The sequence below is a fragment of the Eschrichtius robustus genome, chromosome 12 (genome assembly GCF_028021215.1).
Source record: "Eschrichtius robustus isolate mEscRob2 chromosome 12, mEscRob2.pri, whole genome shotgun sequence".
Classification (NCBI taxonomy): domain Eukaryota; kingdom Metazoa; phylum Chordata; class Mammalia; order Artiodactyla; family Eschrichtiidae; genus Eschrichtius; species Eschrichtius robustus.
In genome coordinates this window covers 79,775,932-79,803,192 of record NC_090835.1, presented here as the reverse complement: position 1 = coordinate 79,803,192, position 27,261 = coordinate 79,775,932, and the positions used below count along the sequence as shown (strand labels likewise).

The following is a 27,261-nucleotide window of genomic DNA, read 5'->3' as shown; positions in this document are numbered from 1 at the left end:
CCATACGGCCCAGCAATCCCACTACTGGGCTACCTACATTTTAAAAAGATAAAATAAAAACTAAAAAAGCTGAAAGCTATTGTTGGTACAGGAGACCAAGAACTTGGCTTGATGTTCAAATCTTATTCCTCTAGGAAAAGAATTCCAATCTGACCAAATGTGAGACAGCAGACAGGTTCAAGAGACAGATGACCTGGGTATAAATCTTGGTTCTATCCTGTTCGCTAGCTAAATAACTAGATATTTGTGTTATCTTTTAATAAAAATTAACCACATAAACAAGTATGATATAGTAAGACAATGACAATGTCTCCCGCTTCTAAAAATATTAATTTACAACATATTGCTCAAGCTCTAGAAACATTTTGAGGACCTTCAATATTCACTGAGACGTAATCAAATCCATGAATATTAGGTATAATAAATCTTCTGAGGACAAAAAACACACAAGGGGAAGGAAAACAAAATAAAAATACATACAGTCTACACTGAATAGGGAAAACTCAGGTTTACAGCCTTCCAAATACATAGTGCCAACTAAGATGTTATCAAAAGTATCAAGCGACTTTCAGCTCTAAGTAAAATTACAAATAAGGTAAAGTCTGCTTTAGGCTCCACCCCCTCCACCTCTGGAACCTCTCCCTGCTACAATCTACTACCACCAGATACACACACACACACACACACAAACACACACAAACACACACACACACACACACGAACTCCCTCTCTCTTTCTCTCTCTCTGTCTCATCAACCTATTCTCTTCCCTCATTCCTGGACACATAGTACCTCCACATTACTCTCTGGCTATCATCTTAAATAGCAATTATACTGAGTACCTATGAAGTGTTAGTAAGGCTTCCAGTGTTTCTTCCTTCTTCTGCCCTTTGTTTCCTTTTACCTAATCAGCCAGTAAATAAAACACATTATTAACATTATAGCATCTCTTTCCTACAAACTTTGCTTCCTTTACTGACTTTGAAAATGACTCCAGGAGATGCAGTAAAAGAGGTGTCTTCACTTGAGAAAGTATCGTGTATTGAGAAAGCAGACTCAAAAAAACTAAATCTCATTCTACAAATGAGGGAAGCCTCCTACGCAACAGGTAATGTCAATACAAAATTGGCCAAGAAAAAAATACAATGTGGATAATCTCCATATAGGTAAGAATGTACTATATTGATTTGCTTGGTTTCATAAGGATAAGAAAGTAGGATAAGGAGTATGAAGTAGCAAATTAAAGGAAAAGACGAGAAATATAAGCAAATGAGGGGGAGCTTTAAAAAGGCTGGAGAAGATATAGTTACTCTCCATCTACTAAGGTAATCAAATATACTTAATTCTGATTACACTAACCAAAAACAGATAAAAGGTTAATCAACAAGATTCACAAACTACTCCTTCATGTTGAAATATATCTATTTTACAACTTGGTTATCTGATCATGGCCAGTACATGACCATGATCTGAAAATAGAAAGCAATTACCCTCTACAACATAGAAGCAAAGGTCACAAAGAATAATAAAAACCAGATTAGATGGCAAGAGCTTCCTTTTCCTTCTCAAATGGAATAGACAGCTATCTTAATCACCAAATCCCTCAACAGAGGTACAGTCCTGCTTATGCTAATTAAAATCTGAGGGATACAGTAGTCCCTCCTTATCCACAGGGTCCCAAGACCCCCAGTGGATGCCTGGAAATGCAGACAGTACTGAGTCTTACATATACTATGGTTTTTCCTATATATACATACCTAAGATAAAGTTTAATTTATAAATTAGACACAGTAAGAGATTAACAACTGATAATAAAATAGAACAATCATAACAATATACTCTAATAAAAGTTATGTGAATGACATTTCTGTCTCTCTTTCGAAAAATCTTAACAAATACAATGCCTTTTCCATCTTAACGAAGGATTTATCACACACCGTGACCATAACTTTTCCAGTTTGAGGTGAGACAACAAAACTAGTATGAATTCCTTTTTTCTTCTTCACAATTTCACAGATAGAAGATTCATTCTTACCACAGATCTTAGCAACCTCAGCACATGATTTTTTTTTTTCCTTTCCTTATGAAGCTTTCATCTTTTCACTTAAAGGAAGCACTTTACGGCCTCCGTTCACATATCTGAAAGGGCAGCATCACTACTCTTACGCTTTGGGGCCATTATTAAGTAAAATAAGGGTTACCTGAATGTAAGCACTGCAATACTGTGACAGTTGATCTGATAATCAAGAGGGCTACTACTAAGTGATGGGTAGGATATGCTGGACAAAGGGATGATTCACATCCTAGGCAGAAGGGCACGCAATTTAAAACTTATGAATTGTTTATTTCTGGAATTTTCTGTTTTAATATTTTCGGGCCACAGTTGACTGTGGGTAACTGAGGCTTCGGAAAGCAAAACCATGGATGGGTGGGGGGGGGGGGGGGGGGGGACTACACTTATTTTTAATTTAACATTCAGGATTTCCAGAAGTGCTATATAAAACTAGTGCTTCCATTTTACAGAAGCATAAATCAGAAGATACGGAAGAGTGATATTGCTAAAGAAAAGAAAAATAAGCAGGATTAAATATTTATTTGATATATGTCCACTGTTTTAGCTTTGACTGAGTCAATATTAGACCCACAATTGAAAAATTAGGTTTCCAAGATAACAAAGTGGTTTATCTCATTCCTAAAATTTTCATTTTGTTTTTCGGAATATAAGTGATAGTATATAAGATATGATCCGGAGGAACTACCTTGAGTCATTAGATTTTCGTTTTTATTACAAGTAAATTAAATAGATATCCACAAAAAATCCTTACGTCTAAAGAAAAATGACCAACAGGAGAAAATCTCCATAATGTGAAATCAATATATACCTTCTAACTGCCAACATATCAAAATTAGCAAGGAAAACAATGACAGATATAATATACCAGGGCTATTTTGCAAGTCTCTCAACTTATTCTCTCCCTCAAATATGCTATTCTCCACATAATTGCTGTCTCTCTAATTTTAACAAAGGGCCTCCCTATTTCAACAGCCCCTCCCCAATTTGGAAAAGGCGAAAATAGGAAAGGAGGGGGGGAGTTATGCACATTCATTGTCAATGGCATCCTACTCCTTTCCTTTTTCTGTCACAAGAATGTTAATGAGCCAAGTGAAGCAGGGTGGGAAAAACACTAAATAAAGAACCCTTCTCTTAACCATATTCTTTCAGACACACAACACTTACTGAAGTGGACTGAAAATGCCCCCAAAGTTTATGATGGTCATACTTTTCATACTAGTTTTGGTAATTCAAGAATGTTATTTGAGCTTTCAGCCCTAGGATGAAAGAGTTTTAGGATAAGTACTGCAGGGAATGAGGGCTAGAGTATGTATGACTCAAAAGACATCAGGCCTACATGGCGACCCTTCTCTCAAAGCTGCTAGACTCCATGAGGTCACAGATGACACTGACAAGCAGGTAATGAGTACTGATCCACAAAGCAAAACCAGGAGATACCCCAGAAGTCTAGTTTCTGCCACTCAAGCTTTCCTGGTTTAAATTATTTCTACAACTTAAAATATCTTAGCAGAAAGAAATTTATTAACTCTTTAAAGGGCAAAAATTAAAATTTAACTTTCCAGGTAAGTCCAAGGTAAACATTAACATGATGTATACACTAATGCCTCGAATTTAAATTTGTGGTATGAAAAACAGGATGTAAAGGGAGGAGGGGGTACAAATAATTCAGTTTAAAACATTTTCTAAAGAAAACAGTCTTTAAAATATCTACCAAATCCCTAAAAGTGGAAGGCAGTTAGGAAAGAGTTATAGGAAAGAAATGTACTTTTCACAGTAGATACTTTCTATACTGTTTGAATTTTGTTTCAACCTGTATTACTTCACTGATTTTTTTTTTTTAATAAAGAATTTGATGCGCCCACAAATTGTCCTAGGGCATTTAGAGAAAGGTGTTGTGTGAGTACACACTAAATCTAAATCCTTACATGTCTTTTCTAGCATTACCTGTATTGAACTATTTCTCTAACTCAATCAATATAGTCTACATGGGATTCAAAGTATTATCAAAAATAACTCAAACCTCAGAACGAACTGCTGTTAATCAGTGTGTATAGTTAATGTCTGACAGTATGTAACAAAAAAGGTACTAAGATGAATCATAAATAACTATAGACAACTTTGACGTTTCATATATTGTTTTTGTTGTAATTTCCAATAAGTTATCTTCCATTTAGTATTCTGATATCAACAAGAGTTGTTTCTCCTCTAATGTGTTTCCAATTAATGAAAGTAAATCAAGCACCAAACGTTCTTCTGATATAAAGTTAGCTTCCTGAACTGTTCTACTAGAGTCACCAATACACCTCCTAATACTTGAAAACATCACTGAGGTGTATCTAAGCAAACTAACAGTTTTCATAAAGTAAGGAATTTAAAAAACTAAAGGTCACATAAAATCAAATTGTCATTTCCTTCGTTCAAATAATATTCTTTCTACGGAGATAGTGGAATAAGATTTCAAAAGTAATCAGAATGTGATATTTAAAAAACAAACAAAAAAGAATCACTGAGACCCTGCCAAAGTAGCCATGTCATCATCATCTTATTCCCCATATTACTACTTAAATTTTCTTTAAAAGTACCTTTTAAAAAGATGTTAAATAAGTTTAAAGATTTAATGTCTACTTAGCCATTTAACCTATGAAATCTAGAAATAAAATGAAAACAAACATTTTTGAATGCAAGATAAGTTGTCAAACTGCATAATATTTAAGAAAAAAGGAGGTGCAATGATTTAAATCTTTTTTTTCTAAACGAGTAAAAAAATTTCTAGAAATTTAAGTCAAAACAAAGAAAAAACAACTGAATAATTTTTATTCACTTATCAGATAAAGTGTGAATAACTTTTGTTTCCTTGTTCCTTATTATATCAAAAAGCCTAAAACACATTATCAAGCTATGAGAACTCTTCAAAAGGGACCAAAATTCCACTTTAAATTTAAAAATATAAGGAACAGCAATTCACTTACCAGCACCTGAGACAGCTTCTGTAAACATATTCACTTATTTTTTAAAGCACTAAAGTAAAAACACTGTAACAATAACAGATCATATAATAACCTGTAGCACCTCCAGAATCAGTATAAAGCTCATAAAAAAGCTGCTTCAAAGCTCAAACATTGGGCTTCCCTGGTGGCACAGTGGTTAAGAATCTGCCTGCCAATGCGGGAGACACAGGTTCGAGCCCTGGTCCAGGAAGATCCCACATGCCGCGGAATAAGTAAGCCCGTGCACCACAACTACTGAGCCTGTGCTCTACAGCCTGCAAGCCACAACTACTGAGCCCGCATGCTGCAACTACTGAAGCCCCTGTGCCTAGAGCCCGTGCTCTGCAACAAGAGAAGTCACCACAATGAGAAGCCCGCGCACCGCAATGAAGAGCAGCCCCTGCTCACCGCAACTAGAGAGGGCCTGCACGCAGCAACGAAGACCCAACGCAGCCAAAAATAAATAAATAAAAAATAAATAAATACGAAGCTCGAACATTAGCATCCCCTACCACAAATACTGTCCTGCTAATACTCTTCAAGTACAACTAATAAAAATATTTCTTTTAACCTCTTTTATATCCAATTTCACTGGTATTTCTCTTGCTTTCTCCATACTCCCTGTGTTTCAATAGTTGTAAAACTATCAAATGTACCTTCAATAGTTAACGTTCCTCCCATTCTCCTCCCCAAACTCCTCTGACTCACTCTCAGGTGGATCAGACTATGCCCTTTACCACATACGACACTCATCAGTGAAGAGTCCACTAACATTTATTAAATGACTGCAACTAGTCAACTGCACTGTCAGCTACTTTCATGGTTATTTTAATCTTCAGAAGCAAGGCCTAACTTAAAAGAAAATAAAGGGTATCAAATATGCGAATTACCTTTTTACTGAACACTAAGCTATTCTTGTGTTAAAGATAACTAATATTACATTTTTCTGAACAGCAGCTTCATAACCACAGCTTAAGAAAAAAACAGCTATTCCTACACCACTTCTAAAAGGAGAAACTTCTTTACTGTGAGTTTTTAGACTGTTAAAAACGTGCATTATGGGCTTCCCTGGTGGCGCAGTGGTTAAGAATCCACCTGCCAATGCAGGGGACATGGGTTCGAGCCCTGGTCCGGGAAGATCCCACATGCCGTGGAGCAACTAAGCCCGTGTGCCACAACTACTGAGCCTGCTCTCTAGAGCCTGCGAGCCACAACTACTGAAGCCCGCATGCCTAGAACCCATGCTCCGCAACAAGAGAAGCACTGCAATGAGAAGCCTGCGCACCGCAACGAAGAGTAGCCCCCGCTCGCCACAACTAGAGAAAGCCCGTGTGCAGCAACGAAGACCCAACACAGCCAAAAATAAATAAATAAAATAAATAAATTTATTTTTAAAAAAATAGACTTAAAAAAAAAAAGTGCATTGCAATCTCTATTAAAATGCATCACCATCTAGATTATCTTGTGGAAAGACGGAATAGATATACTTTTCCCTGCTTCTCCCACTAAGCACTGTTTAAATTCTGGACATTATATAGATACAGAATACAGAATAAAAAAGAAAATTTGATGGTATCAAACGAGAACATTAAAGAAAGATACTCTTTACACTACTGGTAGGAGTTTAAACTGGCATATTTATTTAGTGAGAAACCTGACAATATCTAGTACAGCTGCATATAGGCATACACAAGGATGCAGCCAATTCTCAGCTATGCACATAACCTACAAAAGGATGTTCACTGCAGCACTGTTTTTAATAACTAAAAATTAGAAAATAGCTAAATATACCATAAAATATGGTAAAGACACAGAATGGAATACTATATGGCTATTAAAAAAATTAACTAGTGCTAAAGGAATTTCTACTATATGTGCACTATATGTCTATTCCTAAACACCTGAAGTTCTGGAAAACACACACACACACACACACACACACACACACACACACACACACTACAATACCACTGATTATGTGAAAACTTCTAAATCAAATACTAAAAATACCAATAACTATGCAAAAAGTAGAATTTGGGATCGACTACTCTAAACCTATGCAACTTTGGGAACCGAACACTAAAAATGAAAATAAATGAATAAATAACAATAATTGGAATCTCAGAAGACGAGCAATAACTTAAGATTACCCAAGGAGTTCTGATGAATGGATTCCTCAGGAGTTATTAAAAATGCCTAAAAACAATAAAAGAGAAATGCTGGCTTGTGGATACTAAGATAATGCAGATAGAAGCAGAGGTAAGCACCAGAAGTTAGAAGTACTATCATGCTAGGACTGTGTAACTTTGAGGAAAATATCCAGGTACAGAGGATCAATTTTTAAAAAAAAAGGTTTTAAGAGCCAAAAGAATTCCTGTCTATGCAAGTATGCAAGCAGCCAAGTTGAGCGCCTATCCCTTTCTTGCTGAAATTAAAACTGTACACTCTTTATCACAGCTCACCTTGTCTAGAAAATAAACAAATACAACTTTCCCATTGTCCTGACATTGTTCCTCTATTTACCAACCACTTATGAGCTAACTAGCATTATAAAACACATTTTAGAAGAAGTGACTATGTTATGTATCCACATCATAATCTCATGTTTATTTAAAAAGGTGTAGTCTGACATATGTAAATATCTAAATCACACAAAACATTATCTGTTTACACACAGATAAATATATATAAAACTATGTATTAGAAGGATACATACAACTTCAGAATACAGGTGGTCGGGAGAGAGGAAAATGAGAAGGGGGTAACAAAGAACTCAATTTTACCTGTAATGTTCTATCTCTTCATTATAAAGTAACACTCAAGCAAAAAGAACAAAACGATAACATTCTTACATTAAGTTCATGGATCTTGTTCTACATTCTTCATAAAATCTTCATAAAATCTTGTTCTACATTCTTCATAAAATATTTTCTAAATCAAATAAAGATGAACTAACATTGCAAAGGGACACTGAAAAGAGACTGGTTAAGGCAATATTTGCCAATATTTGCCATTGTAAAGTTACTATTTTTCTCTTCCATCTATTCTTTAGTCCAGCCCACACCTGAAGGATGCTTGGGGGTGGGGGTAGTATCTACAAATACTACTCGGAATAATTCTGCAAGATTGATCCTTTCTCTCCCGTTTATTTACTCAGCAATCTATTTATATCAGCATTTATTTATTTAAGCTCATGTATATTTATTCTTCAAATACTAGGTTATTTTGTTGCTCAAATTGTTCCCGCTCTGGACACTGGAAGCTCATTCAGGTTGGCTCCTATGCTGCTGTGACATGGGCCCATCATTTTGTTTTTTTGAGCTCTTCCTTACTTCTGACACTACTAGATGCTCCAGGCTCATCTTGTGCATACCTTGTTCCCTCCATAGAATCAGCCACTCCTCCCAGGAGCCCTGCTTCCTTTTACTGGAGAATGATATTTTGAAACCAAGATCTGGGCACTGGGTATACTCACTGGTACTGGTGTGTCACTGCTTCTAGGCCCTCAGTGAAAGAACTGAGATATATATATATGTGTGTGTGTACTAACCAAAGTATAAACACACACATATAACATTATTTCTGTATGTATCTGTTTATATTTTAAACTAATCATGAGTTCATATTGATGTCTCCAACTCTAATCCACCCTGTGGTTAATTTTAATCCCAGATTAAGCTTCCCTCCATTTCCCAGTACACTCAAACAGCATCCTCTACTAGCAGGCAGTTCATTAAACTCAAGTTCTAGTATTAGCTGTACTGTAACAAGGAAGTAAAATATATTTTAAAATGGAGTCCCATGATAGGTCATCTCCACTACTGGGACTACGTATCAGCAGAGGGACTGCATCAGCACACAATTAAGAGAACTATATTAATACTTCTACTGAACTTTTTAACTTATTTTTTTAACCACTGTTCTATTACTTCAATATATTTTCTTTGAAAAGTCACCTTCCCTTAAAAGAGAGAGAGAGAGAGAGAGAGAGAGAGAGATGAGAGGCCAGTGTTATGGCTTACTATATACAAACCAACAGACCATTTTAAAGGGAAGAAAACAGAGAAATTAAGTGATTTGCCCTACATCATTCCACCAGCGAAGGCAAAACTGAACTTGACTGTGTTTAAATGCAGTTCTTCTATTCCAACTTCGATGGCATCTGCATTACACTTCATTTTAGATTACAAGAAAGAAGTCAATTTATAAAATAAAAAATAAACAAGAGTTCAATTCCCTACTACAGCTTTTCTCAGTTGTTTCAAGAGGTAAAATGGAATTAGGTAAAATGTAGTTAGTTCACCTTCTTTAAATCCAATTAACAGAATAAAGTATGTGTGTTCATACTTAGAGGTAAAACCACAACTGAAATAAACACAAACGTATTGAAGGAACAAATATTTACTAAACATCCACATTGTACAGATATTCTAACAACTACTCTGCAAGTTGGACAACAAATGAGAGGTACACTCTAGCCTTCCCAGAAGAACTCACAGTCACAACTAATGAGAAGAGGGATGTGGTTGAGTGTACGAAAACTAATATAGAAAATAAGACAATTACAAATGAAGTGTCAATACACAGATATCCTTTACTTTTTTTTTTTCTCCTCTAAACTATTGAGAAATTTATTAGTCTGTAATAGATTTAAGAATCTTGATTGTTTTCTGGCAGAGGTGACTAGAATATTTACTGAAAAAGGTATGTTTGGTGGTAGTTGAAGAGTATCTGTTACTCTGAAAGATAACTGCTGCAATGGTGAAACTTAAAAATAGGATCTAAGATTCTCAAAGGGGCTGGAAAAGCAACAAGATACAATAAGACTTGAGTAAAGAGGCAACTCTCTCAAATTTCAGTTCGGATTCTGTTTTATTAGCTATCCAACACTGGCTAAACCATTTAACCTCTCAATCTACATGTCACACCTGATTTAAAATGGGGTTATCATCTGCCCCACTTACTTCACAAGATTTGTAGGCTTAAATGAGAATGTACACAGCAAAACTCTTTGTAAATTATAAAGTGCTACCCAAATGATAGGTAGACAGGTAGTCGGATACACACACACACACACACACACACACACACACACGCACATAGTTTTAGCATCCACCAGGACACCAGGTAACAATGACATTCATTACAGTGGTACTTGGGTCTCTAGTTTTTTTAAATTCTGCAGACTAGAAATTTATCTAAAACATTTTAGTTTAAAAAATATATATTATATATTTCTTTAAGACTGAATCCTGGGACTCCCCTGGTGGCGCAGTGGTTAAGAATCCGCCTGCCAGCTCTATTTACAATAGCCAGGACATGGAAGCAACCTAAATGTCCATCGACAGATGAATGGATAAAGAAGATGTGGCACATATATACAATGGAATATTACTCAGCCATAAAAAGAAATGAAATGGAGGTATTTGTAATGAGGTGGATGGAGTTAGAGTCTGTCATACAGAGTGAAGTAAGTCAGAAAGAGAAAAACAAATACAGTATGCTAACACATATATACGGAATCTAAGGGGAAAAAAAAAAAAAAAAAAAGGCCATGAAGAACCTAGTGGCAAGACGGGAATAAAGACACAGACCTACTAGAGAATGGACTTGAGGATATGGGGAGGGGGTGGGGTGAGATGTGACAGGGTAAGAGAGTGTCATGGACATATATACACTACCAAATGTAAAATAGATAACTAGTGGGAAGCAGCCGCATAGCACAGGGAGATCAGCTCGGTGCTTTGTGACCACCTAGAGGGGTGGGATGGGGAGGGTGGGAGGGAGGGAGATGCAAGAGGGAAGAGAAATGGGAACATATTGTATATGTATAACTGATTCACTTTGTTATAAAGCAGAAGCTAACACACCATTGTAAGGCAATTATACTTCAATAAAGATGTTAAAAAAAAAAAAAAAAAAAAGAATCCGCCTGCCAATGCAGGGGACATGGGTTCGAGCCCTGGTCCGGGAAGATCCCACATGCCGCGGAGCAACTAAGCCCGTGTGCCACAACTACTGAGCCTGCGCTCTGGAGCCCACGAGCCACAACTACTGAGCCCACCTGCCACACCTACTGAAGCCCACACGCCTAGAGCCCGTGCTCCGCAACAAGAGAAGCCACCGCAACGAGAAGCCCACGCACCGCAACAAAGAGTAGCCCCCACTTGCTGCAACTAGAGAAAGCCCATGCGCAGCAACGAAGACCCAACGACCCAACACAGCCATAAATAAATAAATAGATAGATAGGTAGATAGATAGATAGATAAATAAATGAATGAATGAATGAATGATTGAATCCTGTGAAGCAACAGCTAGGAATTTAGCTGAGAATGCTTACCTTAACAAAATTATCAGGAAACATTCCTCTTCTCCCATTGAGTTCTCCTTCTAGCCATCCTTCCTCCTGTAGTTTTCGCACGTTCCTGATGATTTCCCCCACTCGAATAGTTAACTCATCATCGTGCACAGCATCATAGTCATACTCCACAATATAGTCAACTAAAAAAAAAGAAAGAAACATCTAAAGCTCAATTCATGAAATACTATTCACCATGTTAATAAACGTACAACTAAGGAAACTGTTTAGCAATGATAATTAATATTACAAAGGTACCATCAAAGCTTACCTCAGTTTTAAATATTTGGCTACATCGGCAAATTTCTTGATTGCCTGAGTATAATGCACAGTAGCAGTTTCAAGCAGAAACCTCAACACGACGTGCAATTTACATCGTCACTTACTTTTCCAGTCAGCTAGAGATCCTTTGTGACAAACTCTAAGGTGGTTCCCATGATCCCCATCTCTTGATATTCATGTCCTTATGTAATTCTCTCTCCTTACGTGTGGACATGACCTATGACTGACTTCTAACCAACAGAATATGACAAAGATGATGGATTTGTATGTGATTACATAAGACTGTAATGTCCACCTTGCTAGGAAACTCTGTCACTTGCTGGCTCTGAAGATGCAAGATGCTTTATTGAGCTGGCCTATGGAGAGAGCCGCATGCAAGCAACTGAGGAGGTCTCTGGCTGACAGCCAGCACAAAACTGAGGCCCGCATTTCATTTCTTTTTATGGCTGAGTAATATTCCATTGTATATATGTGCCACATCTTCTTTATCCATTCATCCGACGATGGACACTTAGGTTGCTTCCATGTCCTGGCTATTGTAAATAGAGCTGCAATGAACATTTTGGTACATGACTCTTTTTGAATGATGGTTTTCTCAGGGTATATGCCCAGTAGTGGGATTTGTAATGAGGTGGATGGAGTTAGAGTCTGTCATACAGAGTGAAGTAAGTCAGAAAGAGAAAAACAAATACAGTATGCTAACACATATATATGGACAGTAAGGGGGAAAAAAAAAAAAAAAAAAAAAATGTCATGAAGAACCTAGTGGCAAGATGGGAATAAAGACACAGACCTACTAAAGAATGGACTTGAGGATATGGGGAGGGGGCAGGGGTGAGATGTGACAGGATGAGAGAGTGTCATGGACATATATACACTACCAAATGTAAAATAGATAGCTAGTGGGAAGCAGCCGCATAGCACAGGGAGATCAGCACGGTGCTTTGTGACCGCCTGGGGGGGTGGGATGGGGAGGGTGGGAGGGAGGGAGATGCGGGAGGGAGGAGATATGGGAACGTGTGTGTATGTGTAGCTGGTTCACTTTGTTAGCAGAAACTAACACACCGTTGTGAAGCAATTATACTTCAATAAAGATGTTTAAAAAAAAAAACAAAAAACAGTGAACAAGAAAGGCAAAAAAAAAAAATAACAAAAAAAAACTGAGGCCCTCAATCCAACAGCCCACAGGGAACTGAATGATGCCAACAACCACGTGAGCTTGGAAGCAGATCCTTCCCCAGTTGAGAACCCAGCCCTGATCAATACACTGACTGCAGCCTTGTGAAGGACTCAGCCATGCCCAGACTGGTGAATCACAAAAACTGTGAGATAATAAATGTATATTGTTTTAAGTTGCTAAGTTTGTGGCAATATTTTTCACAGAACAGTAGAAAATGAATACACCCTGAAATGAAGACTTTTAAGGATCCATTTCACCTCTTTTAAGTATAAGATTTTAGGTTATAGGACATCATATATGCATAGCATTAACATTTTAACTAGCCATACCTCCATTCATCTTTTCTTCCTCCTCTAAAAATGATAAGAAAAAGAACACTCACACACACACACACACACACTACAACCAAAAAAAAGGAAAGGGAGTATGGGCAGACACTGTTGGCTGCCAAACCAACATCCATTCCCACACTGACCCCTCTTCCTTCTTCCTTTCTCACTGAACCTTGATTTTGTTCAGGTTTATGGAGACCCTGTACTTTTACAAATGAAGCTTCTCTCTCAGTCCTAGGGGGTTAAATCTTAACTATTCTAGACCAGCACTTCTCAAACACTAATGTACAGTCAAGTCACCTTGTTGACTTGGGAATCTTGCTTAAATGCAGACTGACTGAGTAGGTCCCAGGATAACTAACGCTGCTGGTCAAAGAGGCAAAGGTCTAAAGATAGTTGATTTATAGTTAATTCCATTCATATTCCCTCTCCCTCTCCCTCTCTCTCTCACACACACACACACAAACACACACAGACTGGTTTTCAAATACACATGTGATGGATCGACTGACCAATACAACGTAAGCAGGGGTTCTGGGAAGGTTTCATTTGACCTTATGAACAAAACACAAGGAAGGAACGTCCTCCTGCAGACTCTGGATGTTCTTCAGTGAGAATGTAATGGACAAAACTGCTACAACTAGTTGAGACAAGAAAAACAGCAGATCTGATTAGAAGAGAAGAAAGATGAAAATGGCCTGGATCTTTGCTAGATTCATTAAACTGCTAAGTTAACCAACCCTATATCTCCAATACCTTTAGATTTCTTGTTATAGAAGTTGTTTTTTCTTAACTTTTAAATAAATTCTAGATGGGATTGTATTTGCAGCTGAAAACATCCCAACCTGAGAAGGGAACTAGTGAGAAATTTTTTAAATTTGTGAAAATGGATCCATAACTAATAAAGCCAGAAGCCCAGAGAACTTAAGGAAACTATAACTGAGACATCAAACTGCTCTCCAGAACCCCAGAAAGGCTAGAAATTCAGAAAAGGAGTGCTCATAGGAAATGTAGAACTGAAAACAGGGAAACTAATATCTGTATGGAAGAGCTGACACCCATTATCAACCACAATAACTCTGAGACAATAATGCTATATAGGCAGGTATTTTTTTCGAAGGTAAAAAACTAAAGGGTTCATCTCAGACGCGCACACACACACACACACAAAATAGTCTGGGGAAACTAGTATAGCTACTATGGATGAGTGATGGTTTCTTAGAAAAATGACTACTGATTTCCAGAATTTAGAGGTCTCCAGAGCAATGGGCAGCTCCCAACCTACTAATTCTAAAATAAAACTTAAGTCCTACCCACATAAACAGAGTTCCCAATTGGCTTTTCATTTATTGTTTATTCATAAATATGAATGGTACACAATAGTTAATCATGAAAGACCATGATAAATTGAAAAATTACTCCTGGATGAAATATACACCCACCTCTCCCCTTCCGGAATTATTCAGTCTTAAAGTTACTAGGTGTAGAAAAGCATAGTGCGGGGAGAGGAGGCCAAGGTTGGGAAGGAGTCTGAGAAGGTGTGAGAAGACAGGGACCAAAAAGAGTAAAGAAGGTATCCAAAGCTGGGGGAGGGGTAGTAGTGATGCTATCAGAGCCAAAGCAGGGTGAGAAGGGTGTCCATCTATGGAGGCTCCCCTAGTGCAGCCTATCAGAATTCTAAGGCAGGGTGAGGAAGGCATTCACGCAGAGGCAACATGATAGGGTGTGCCAGCACCCAATCACAATGGTGAGGGCATCCAAGCTGATGGGCAGCTTAATGAGAAATATCAGAGGCCAAACGGTATTGGGGGTAGGGCCAGATTTCCATGCAGAGATATGGGAGGGTGGAGGCAACCTAGAGTGGGGACTAACAGCCCACACAGGAGAAGAGAGTGTCCATACAAGGGTGGGGTGACAGCAGAGATGGAAGACTGGTTACATACAGGGGAATTAATCAAATAAGTAAATATATTAAGGAAAATGGAGGCCAAGTTTCTCTATGAAAGGGAGTTACAAATATAAAGGGAAAAGGCTTCATTTGATCCTGTGATATTAAACGGGAATGAGAAGTACCATCATGAACTCATGGTTTTCAATACACAGACATTCACATATATATAAAACACACACACACACCACACACACCCCCCCCACACACAAGCTCTGTCCACTGATAAAGGGCCTGAAACCACAACATTCCAATGGCAATGAGCAAACCTAATGCCGAGATCTTCTAAAAACCATTTTCTACTGAAAGGAACCAGGAATCCTTGGGAAGATAGGCAAGTCCAGGGCTAAGGCAGGAAAAGTACAAAATAAGCCTGAAACATGGTGCTGTGGCAGAAAGCAAGGAAGTTCTCAAAAAAAGATAAGGTGATGCCAAAGGACACAGAGAAGTGATGTCAGAACGGCTCCTACTCACCAAACCAGGACAATCTGAGCATCAAGGTGAATAATGACTGTAATAGAATATACACCACTGAATAAAGTAAGAAACCATAAATAAATGTTAACTTCTTAAATTTTATAACTGAATTATGATTAAGTAGGAGAAGATCCTGATTTGTAGAAAATACTAAAATATTCAGGAGAAAGGCATAAGTCAGGAAAAAATTCTTTGTACTGTACTTTAAACATTTCTACACCTTAATGTTTAAAAATTAAAAAGGATTTAAACACGTACACATTTTTATCTTCAAGAGATGTAATAAAGTTCATAAAATCAGAACAGAATGCTGTGAAAAAAGAAATGAGAAAATACAAAGCATTTGGAAACGCATCTTCCAAAATGTCTTTCTTTTTTTTTTTTTTTGCAGAGGTGGAGACAAACCAAAAAAACCTTTACAAAAAAAGGTAAAGGAAAGAGACATAAAGAAAATATGAAAGCAAATATGACACAGATGATTATTCCAGACAATCCAACATCCAATTAACAGTTCGGGGCGGGGGGGGGGGGGAGAAAAATAGAGAATAGACAGTGAAATAATACAAGAAAATACTCCAAAGCTATACGAAACATATCTTCAAATAGAAAGAGGTCTGTGGACAGTCCAGTACAATGAACAAGTAAAAAAGTAAGTACTCATATCTAGGTGAAATTTCACAACAAAGATAAACATATCCTAGAAAGCTCTCTGAGAAGAAATAAAGAGTTCCATCTACAAAAGAATGAGAATCATATTAGGAGACTTCTCATTGGCAATACCAGATTCTAGAAGAAGAAAAATAGAAAGGCAAAGCCACTTAAGTACTGAAGGAAAATGAATTTCATACTCAGTCAAATCAACAGACAAGTATAGGTTACAACATTTTCACACAGACAAGGACAAAGAAAATTAACTCCTACATATGCAATTACACGATGTTATCTAGTAAGAACCAAAACAGAGGAGGATACAAAATTCAAGAAATAGTGGAGCCAGGCTTAAAGTGAGAAAAGTTCTAAGACAGCAATTGTGCAACAAATCTAAGGAACAAACAGTCTAGATTAAGCAAGAGACAGAGTTCTAGGAGGCATTTGGTGGCAAAAAGAAGTGAGAGACAGACTGTGAAATTTTATACTATCCTGAAGAATCTGGAACTCAAAGAGACAATACAGCTAGACAAGGAGAGGAAAAACTAAAGATGATTACAAACTCCTGGAAAGGCAAAGAGCTATACAATGTTGAAAATATAATCATCATATATACTACTTGGCTGTACAGTAAAAAATATTTACATGGTCATAATAAAAATAATAACTAGTTTCTGTGTTAAACACTGAAAATCAATCTCTAACAAAACAAAAAGACTAAATTATGGTTACAGAAGAAAATATAAATGTTAACAAGCCTTCACATTATAGTATAAAGTAAAGATTAGGGAGGTTGATAAAGAGAAGGGTAGAGGTACTAATATCTTCACCATACAAAGTGCTAAGTCCAGAAATACTAACTTACTGGCTGAAAAGAAAAATAAGAGTATAGCTATATACTCAGAATTTAGAAAGGTAACCAAGAGAGAAATAAAACCATATTGAGATAAATGAAAAACAGATGTGAGATTACAAATAAGTAAGCTAAATCGTTACCTATCATATCAGAAAGTTAAAAAATGAAAGTATCAAATCAAAAAACAGCTATAGAAACTTGGGAAACTTGTTATTTAGAAATACAAAAGCCAAAAAAATTAAAACTGAAAGATAAGATAGTTCAAAGTTGTTTCCCTCTAAAGAATGGGAATAGAAGTAGAGAACAGTGAGGCAAGGAAATGCTGTTTTTTCATTATAAGTCTTTTAATACTTTTGTATTTTTATAGCATATGCAGATATTATTTGGATAAGATTTTATTTTTTTTAAAAAAGCACTAAGTATTAAAGTGGCTTGTCCAATATTATTGCAGATATGTTTATAACTCATGATTCTATGTGTTATAATTCAAAAGTTTACTGAGTCGAAGATAATTTATTTCTCCTAAAGAAAACACCATATGGTAAATAAGGTTAAATTCTTGCCCTTTTAAACATTCATAATTAGGCTTGCAATACAATATTAAATAAGAAAGGTTATAAAACATAGGTATAGTAACAACATATTTTTGTAAAAAAGGAAGAAACAAAAATATGCATAGAAAAATATAAAGAGTTACATTCCAAAATGTTAATGGATGCCTGAAGGGATCTAAGATGCTGTTTGTTATCTCCTTTTCTTTCATCTTTAGTAAAGAATTAAAAGGGGCGGGTAGACTGGGAGTTTGGGATTGACACGTATACACTGCTATATTTAAAATAGATAACCAACAAGGACCTACTGCACAGAGGCAGGGAACTCTGCTCGGTATTCTGTAATAACCTAAATAAGAATTTGAAAAAGAACAGATACTGAATCACTTTGCAGTATACCTGAAACTAACACAACACTGTTAATCAACTATACTCCAATATTTAAAAAAAAAAAAGAATTAATCTCAGCCAAAAGAGAGGTTAGGAATTGGCCTCATCCTGATCTCTAGGAACAGTGTTTTTGTTTATTGAAGGACTCTGGAGTTCCTTAGGCACCTCTGTTTACCTGAGGACTTTACCAAACAAGGTCATTATCTTGGGGGCTTCACACCATGCAGCATCTGTTCTACCTCTGGAAGGGCTAGACACTAAAGGTCGGTCACGTGGGCAGTCAACTACATCTTCTCTGTAAAACTCTGGACACCAAGACTCAAGTGAGCTTCTCTGGTTGGCAATACTCTGCATGTTGTCATACATCATCACCAGGAGTTAATGCTATTCAAGACTTCAGAGAGAGAATGACATCATACCTGGAAACTTCCTGGACTCTGTCTCATGCTTCTCTCCCCTTGGCCAATTTTAATCTGTACCCTTTTACTATAATAAACCATGCCCAAGAGTATAACAGCTTTCAATGAGTTCTGCAAGCCCTTCCAGCAAATTGTCAAACATGAGGGCAGTCGTGGGAACCCCCCAAATCTGCAGTCAGAAGAATTGTCAGAAGTGAGGGCATTCTTATGAACAGTAACCCACACCTTGGCATTTTTCTACAATAAACATATAATAATTGGGTAAAAATAAGTTACTAAAAACACTGATGCTCACTAGACAGTATGTAACAATTGTATTTATAGAAAAGTTAAAACTGTTTAAATAAAAACTCATTTAATTCATGAGTTTGTTATACAAACTAGCATGCAGGCCATCATTCCAAGAATCAGCAGCCTCCATATTGTGCAAACTCAAAAAACTCATTCTTTCATTGAAAACTGGTACATTGCAAAGCAAATTTAACTTTTATATTTCAAACTAAACAAAACTCTTCCACCATTTAAAACAATTGTGTTTGACTGACTAATTTTCTTCACTTTAAGTGCTTGCTTAAAGTGAAGAAATAAATGTTGATGAAAAACATTTGGGAGGAAAAAAAAAAAAAAGAAGATAATGTGTACATCCTGAAAAACACTCTAGGATGTATAAGGTCTACAGACCCTTGTCTATCACTAATGGCTCTTTCTACCTGACCTACTCTCTATGAAACCGATCATTTAAGATTACACATTTTGTTTGTGGATTATTCATCTTTCATTTCAAATGTGACTACCAATGAAAGAGAAAGTAAAATTTAAATTACTTTAGCTACTTAACAGTTTATTTTTATAGTGTGAAGAAAGCAACCCAAATTAATCACATATCACATTTTAGGATTTATGTGATCTGAAGGGTAGTAAAGATTTTAAAATATGGCATCGAAAAAGACTCAAAATAAAAGAACACTAGATAATCTGGACCAACCCTCACAGGAAGACAACTAAACAAGCTGGATGAAATATAAAAATCACCTTCTTAGACAGACTAAACTACTAAAAATATATGTTATCAGGTGAAACTGAAGTGAGAACTGGAACCCAGAGAAGTAAGTACGATACGGGGGCTACTTTTTTGCCCTGGAAAGTATTTGCCAGTTCTAAAGACATGACAGAGGCTAAGCGGCACTTTCAGTAGCTTTACCGTTCTAGGATTTGACAGTGGAGTTCAGGAACTATCGAGGGTGGTAACTCTGAGAAGCTACATGCACACTTTGGGAAATGACCCTCAATAACTGCACCCAAGCACCGTAGCCCAGTTTAATGTTATGTGGATGACTCAGGAAACCTCATACCATTCACGTGGTTCAAGACAAAAGAGAAGTAACCAGAATCCTCTCTGGGAGAAGATAACCTAGACATAAAATTATGTCAAGAAATATTTTTAGTCTACAACATCCAGAGACAAGGAAACATAACCAGGCATGTAAAATGCAAAAACATCATAAATAAGTACCTAGAGAAACAAGAAACAACAGAAACATTTCAATGAACTCCATATACTGAACTTATCAGACACAAGACTTTAAAACAGTAACATTTACCATGTTCAAAGATATAAATTACAGATTGAAAAACTGACACAAAGCTCAGTACTGCAGATAGTGAGAAAACAAACTTGAACCACATAGGTATTCTAGAACTGAGAAAGACAATAACCAAAAATAGAAACTCAATGGATGAGTTTAAAAGTATATTACATACAGCTTCAGAAAACTAGCTAAAGGGCAGACAGGTAAATATCAACAGAAACTAACCAAAATGCCGTCAAGAGGGACAAAAATGTAGAAAATATAGATGAGAATGTAACAGACATAGAAGATATACTAAAACAGTCTACCATGTTTAATTGGAGTCCCAAAGGAGAAAATAAAAACTATCTGAAAAGTTAATAGCTATGAACTCACCAAACTGATAAAAGACATCAATCCATGGAGTCAAGAAGTCTCAGCAATTCCAAATGGAATAAATAAAAAGAAATCTGCAACTCAACATAGTAAAATTGCAAAATATGAAAGAGGAAAAAAAAATATCTTAGAAGAGATAAATTTTTAAAAGGTTACCAAAGAAGCAACACTTAAATGGGCTTCTCAGCAGCAACAGCAGGAGCCAGAAAGCAGCAGTTTTGTATTTTCAAAATGCAGAAAGAAAATAACTGCAAATCATGAAGTCTGTACCAGAGAAAATATCCTTCAAAACAAAAGCAAAAAGGTAAGCATGGGCATCATCAGAAAATCTACAAACAACAAATGCTAGAGAGGGTGCGGAGAACAGGGAACCCTCTTGCACTGTTGGTGGGAATGTAAATTCATACAGCCACTATGGAGAACAGTATGGAAGTTCCTTAAAAAACTAAAAATAGAATTACCATATGATCCAGCAATCCCACTACTGGGCATATACCCAGAGAAAACCATAACTCAAAAAGACACACGCACCCCAATGTTCATTGCAGCACTATTTACAATAGCCAGGTCATGGAAGCAACCTAAATGCCCATCGACAGATGACTGGATAAAGAAGATGTGGTACATATATACAATGGAATATTACTCAGCCATAAAAAGGAACGAAATTGGGTCATTTGTAGAGACGTGGATGGATCTAGAGACTGTCATACAGAGTGAAGTAAGTCAGAAAGAGAAAAGCAAATATCGTATATTAACGCATATATGTGGAATCTAGAAAAATGGTACAGATGAACCAGTTTGCAAGGCAGAAATAGAGACACAGATGTAGAACAAACATATGGACACCAAGTGGGGAAAGTGACGGGGGCGGGGGGGGGGGGGGTTGGTGGTGGTGAGATGAACTGAGAGATTGGGACTGACATGTATACACTAACATGTATAAAATAGACAACTAATAAGAACCTGCTGTATAAAAAATAAATAAATAAAATAAAATTCAAAAATTCAAAAAAAAAAGACAAGCAAAAAGCAGAGTTTGCCACACTGAAAGAAACTCTGAAGGTGTTTTCTGAGCACAGCAGGAAAAGGGGAACACATCCAATATCGAGAAAGGGATGCACAAAGGAAAGAAAAGCAAAAGAGTGGTAAATATATAGGTATATAAACACTGAGTAAAATAAGAAAAAATTAACTCAAGATGGATTAAAGACTTAAACTTAAAACTTGAAACCACAAAACTCCTAGAAGAAAACATAGGCAGTAAGTAAGCTCCTTGTCACTGGTCTGGGGATGATTTTTTGGATTTGACAGCAAAAGGAAAGGCAACAAAAGGAAAAATAAACAAGTGGAACTACATCAAACTAAAATCTTCTGCACAGAAAGGAACCCATCAACAAAGTGAAAAGGTGACCTACAGAATGGGAGGATATATTTGCAAATTATATATCTTATAAGGGGTTAATAAGAACTCATACAACTTAATAGCAAAAGAAAAAAAAAAAAAAAAAACCAGTCTGATTTAAAAATGGACAGAGAATCAGAACAAACATTTTTCCAGAGAAGCCATATGGATAGTCAACTGGTACATGAAAAGATACTTAATATCACTAAGCATCAGGGAAATGAAAATCAAAACTTCCAGCTATAAAATAAATAAGTCCTGGGGATGTAATGTATAGCATGGCGACTATAGTTAATAAAACTATATTGCATACAGCAAAGTTGCTAAGAGAGTAAATCTTTTAAAAGTTCTCATCACAAGAAAACAAAATTTGTAACTATGTATGGTGACGGTTGCTAACTAGACTTACTGTGGTGATCATTTCTCAAAACATATAAATATCAAAGCACTACGTTGTACACCTGAAATCAATATACTGTTATATGACAGTTATACCCCAACAACAACAACAAAAAAACATAAATAAGAAGATGAAAAAGGAGGAGGAGGAAGAGGGAGGGGGAGGATGTGGAAATTTAAAATATTAGGAAGATTAAAATAACAACAGCTATATAAATCAGGAGTTAAAGTATTCTAAGATCTCTGCATGGTACAGAAGGGGAGTAAAGGTAGCAATTAATATTAGATTTTTAAAAGTGAAAAAGGCATGTGGTAATCACTAAAATAATACAGTATAAAAATGCTAGACCCAAACAGACAAACAAACCTGACTTGCAGTTTCAGCTCCAACATGGAAAAAGCTTGGAAACTGTCACTCCCACCCTTAGAAGAAGAAAGTTAAACAAATGGAAAATCAGTGACTTTCCTTGGACGCATCAGAGAATTGAGGCCACAGGGCAGACCACCACCTCAAGATACGGAGAGACAGGCATATCCAGAGAGTCACAGCTAAGATCTACTAGATCATCTCAAGTAGAAACCACTGGAGTCATAAACTGGTAAGAACACTGTACTAGTTTCCCAGGGCTGTCATAACAAAGTATCACAAACTAGGTGACTTAAAACAATAAAACTATTTTATTCTCTCATAGTTATAGCTTTGGTGGCCAGAGTACAAAATCAAGGTATCATCAGGGTTGGATCTTTCTAAAGACTGATATAGAATTGCTCCACACCTCTATCTTGGCTTCTAGGGGCTGCCAGCAACCTCTGGCATTCCTTGGCTTGCATAATTCCAACCTCTGCCTCCGTGGCCCTCCCCTTCTGTGTCTCTGTCTCAAACCTCCTTCTCCTTACTCTTCATAAGTACACCAGTCACTGGATTATGGCCAATCCTAAATCTAGGATACCATCTTAAGATCCTTAGCTACATCTGCAAAGACTCTATTTCCAAATAACGTCACATTCATACGTACCAGGACTTAGGACCCAGACATAACATTTTGGGGGCAAAAAGTCAATCTACTACAAAAACTGAAAACAAAGCCTCTGATGAATTGCTGGAGGCTAAGTATGGAATAGCACGAGAGTAGAAAACTTCTGGGGACCACAGTCTCCGGGGAGCCCCCACCCTTTTGTGGGTTTTACTTCCAGGAGCCCCACCAGGTTCTCACAGTGAAGAGCCTATAAAGATCTCCTTGTGGTTCTGGCAGAGAGGAAAGGGAAAGTAATCACTGTGAAATAACCAGTAACCAAAACAAAGACCTACTCTCCAGGAAAAAGACTTCACCAGGTCCTGACCCCACCTGTGGAAAGGGTATAAGGGCATTTCTCTGATTCCAGTCCCCTCTTACCTTTCTGTCTCACATGGAGAGGTGGCGGGTGGGGAAATAAGAAAGACGTCACAGTCCCAGGACACAGACCCACCAGTAGTTTGAGATTTAATTGTAAGATTATAGGATGCTTCCTCTTCCCAGCACCTTACAACCATACCCATGGGGCTCCATTATAATAAGTTAATTAGCACTGAAAGAGTTACATGATGCAGATTCTATCTGAGAAGGAGTTCTTAGGTAAACCCAAAGACAGCAGGGGAGACAAAAACAAGGACACTAAAGGAATTTGATGCCTCTGGCACCTACAGCTAGAACAAATATTAAAAACAGTACACTCCTAGCCAGATTAATATAAAACCTCATCCTAGGGACTTCCCTGGTGGTCCAGTGGTTAAGAATCTGCCTTCCAATGCAGGGGACACAGGTTCTATCCCTGGTCAGTGAACTAAGACCTCACATGCTGCAGGGCAACAAAGCCCGCAGGCTCTAGAGCCCGTGTGCCACAACTAGAGGGCCTGCACACCGCAACTACTGAGCCCGCGCGCCACAACTACAGAGAAGCCCGCATGCCACACAGAGATCCCGCATGCTGCAACTAAGACCCAATGCAGCCAAATAAGTTAATTAAAAAAAAAAAAAACCTCACACTAAAGACCTATTGATCTCAGCTCCTTTTACCTAATACATCATGTCCAAGTTTCAACAAAAAATTACACGTCATGCTTTTAGAAGGCAAGAAAAACACAAAGACAAAGCAGGAATCAGAGTCAGACTCAAGTATAACATGCATTTTGAAATCAAACAGGGAATTGTACATAACTATAATATATGTTAAGGGTGATAATGGAAAAAAACAGATAACATGCAAGAGCAGATGTATAAGGTAAGCAGATAGAGACTCTTAAGATAAACAATCAAAAGGAAATGCTAGAAATCAGAAAACACTGTAACAGAAGTATAAAGGATGCCATTGGTGGGCTCATCTACCAACTAGACACCACCAAGGACAGATTCAAGAAGCTTGAAGATAGGTCAACAGAAACTTCTCGAACTAAAATACAAAAAATAGTAATTTTTGAAAAAACAAAACAGAACATCCAAGAACTGTGAAACAATTTCAAAAGATATAGGGACTCCCCTGGTGGTGCAGTGGATAAGACTCTACGCTCTCAATGCAGGGGGCCCAGGCTCAATCCCTGGTCAGGGAACTAGATCCCACATGCATGCTGCAACTAAGAGTTCACATGCCGCAACTAAGAGTTCACATGCCACAACTAAGGAGACTGCGTGCCACAACTAAAGAGCTGGCAAGCCACAACTAAGGATCCCGCAAGTCGCAACTAAGGAGCCCACCTGCCGCAACTAAGGAGCCCACATGCTGCAACTAAGGAGCCAGCGAGCCACAACTAAGACCCAGTGCAACCAGATAAATAAATAAATAGACATTTTTTAAAAAGATATAACATACGCATAATTGGAATATCAGATAAGGAAGAAGGAAGAAACAAGACAGAAGACATAAATGAAGTAATAATGGTGGCGAATTTTCCAAAATTAGTAACATATACCAAACCACACATCCAGGAAGCTCAAACACAAAGAATGTGGGAAAGTCTACACCTATGCATACCATATTCAAACCAAAGACAGAGAAAAATCTTGAATGAAGCCATAAGAAAAAAACACCTTACCAACAGAGGAACAGGGATAAGCATTACAGCAGGCTTCTCTTCAGAAACGATCAAGCAAGAAGGAAATAGAGTAAACTACTTAAAGTATCGAAAGAAAAATACTACCAACTTAAAGTTCTATATTCAGTGAAATTATCCTTCAAAAGTAAAGGATAAAGACTTTCTCACACAAACAAAAAACAAAAATTCATTGCCAAAGGACCTGCCATGAAAGAAATGATAACAGAAGTTCTTCAAATAGAAGGAAAATTATACAGGTCAAAAACTCGACCCTATATAAAGAGTGAAGGCAAAGGAATAAATGAAGATAGAACAAAACCTTTCACTTTTCTTACTCCTAATTGATCGAAAAGATCACTGTTTAAAATAATAATAGTAACAATGTACTGGGTGATTTTTAGCATATAGATAAGTGAATGAATGACAGCAATATCATAAAGGACAAAGGGGGAGTTGGGAATACTCTATGGTACCTGCCTTACACATGAAGTGGGACAGCGTTATTTAAAGGTGAACTTAGATTAGTAATAAATGTATATAGCAAACTCTAGGGCAACTACTAAAAGATTTTTTTAATATAAAAAGAGAGGACATAAAATGGAATCATATAAAATGTTCAACTGAAACCAGAGAAAACAGAAAAATAGGGAAAAAACAATGGAATCAAAATTGGTTATTTGAAAAGATCAATAAAATTTATAAATCTCTAGGAAGACTGACCAAGAAAGAAAAAAAAAAAAAGACCCAGATTACCAACATGAAGAATAAAAAAAGGAATATCACCAGAGACTTCACATTAATTTTAAAAATAATAAGGGAAAACTATAAACAAGAAACACATGAAGGGGACTTCCCTGGTGGCGCAGTGGATAAGACTCCACGCTCCCAATGCAGCGGGTCTGGGTTCGATCCCTGGTCAGGGAACTAGATCCCACGTGCATGATGCAACTAAGAGTTCACATGCCACAACTAAGGAGCCCACGTGCTGCAACTAAGACCTGGTGCAACCAAGTAAATAAATATTAAAAAAAAAAAAAAGATACACATGAAGAAAACCTCAAAGTTTTGGTAGTTTGATATAATCTGAATAACTATTTTTTAAATTGAGTCTGTAGTTAAAAAATCTTCCAAAAAAAGAAATCCCAAGGCCCAGATGCTTTCCCTGGCAAATTCTACCAAACATTTAAAGAAGAAATCTGCCAATTCTACACGGTGAGATACTACTATACACCTATTAAAATGGATAAAATACCACGAAGATGTGAAGCAGCTGACACTCTAGTATATTGCTGGTGACAGTAAAAAAAAAAAAAAAAAGGTATAGACACTCAGGAAAAGAGTTTGGCAGTTTCACATAAAGTTAAACATACACTCACCATATGACTCCTAGCTACACATACTCTGGAGAAGCAAAACTTACGCCGACATAAAAACCTATGCACAAATGTTTACAGCAGCTCTGTTCTCAACTGCCACAAACTAGAAAAATCCCAATGCCCTTCAATGGACAAACGGACTTAAAAAAAAAAAAAAACTGGTACAGTCATACAATGCAATATTACCCATACGAAGTGCCTCTGGTTAATGCTGGAAATGCTCCCAAGAAACAGAGAAAAGGCTGAATTGCTTGATAGGTATCAATACCACCGATTCAGGTCTGCAGCTGCAGTTGACTGCCATTTCAAGATAATTGAATCCAGGGTAAGAATTATTGTTAAATTAAAAAAAAGAAAGAAAGAAAGAAAAAAAGGAAATTTGTGAAGCTGTCACTGCAGCTGTGCCAGCATAGCGAAAACCATGCGCTTTTTATTTCATACTGAAAATACAAGTTTTAATTCAGGATTGCTATAAGAAAGGCATACCTATAGACTCTAATATGATTCAAGAAAAAAAGCAAAGTCATTACATGACAACTTAAAGCAAG

General features: G+C 37.0%; 1 protein-coding gene across 2 annotated transcripts in view; it reads right to left on the bottom strand.

Moving 5' to 3' along the window:
* Nucleotides 1–27,261, bottom strand: part of CD2AP (CD2 associated protein) — a 114,214-nt gene that overhangs the window by 66,730 nt on the left and 20,223 nt on the right. For both annotated transcript variants that reach the window (XM_068557955.1, XM_068557956.1), the window contains exon 2: nucleotides 11,402–11,562. In XM_068557955.1, coding sequence (XP_068414056.1) covers nucleotides 11,402–11,562 — 161 coding nt within the window. The remainder of the gene's footprint in view (nucleotides 1–11,401; nucleotides 11,563–27,261) is intronic.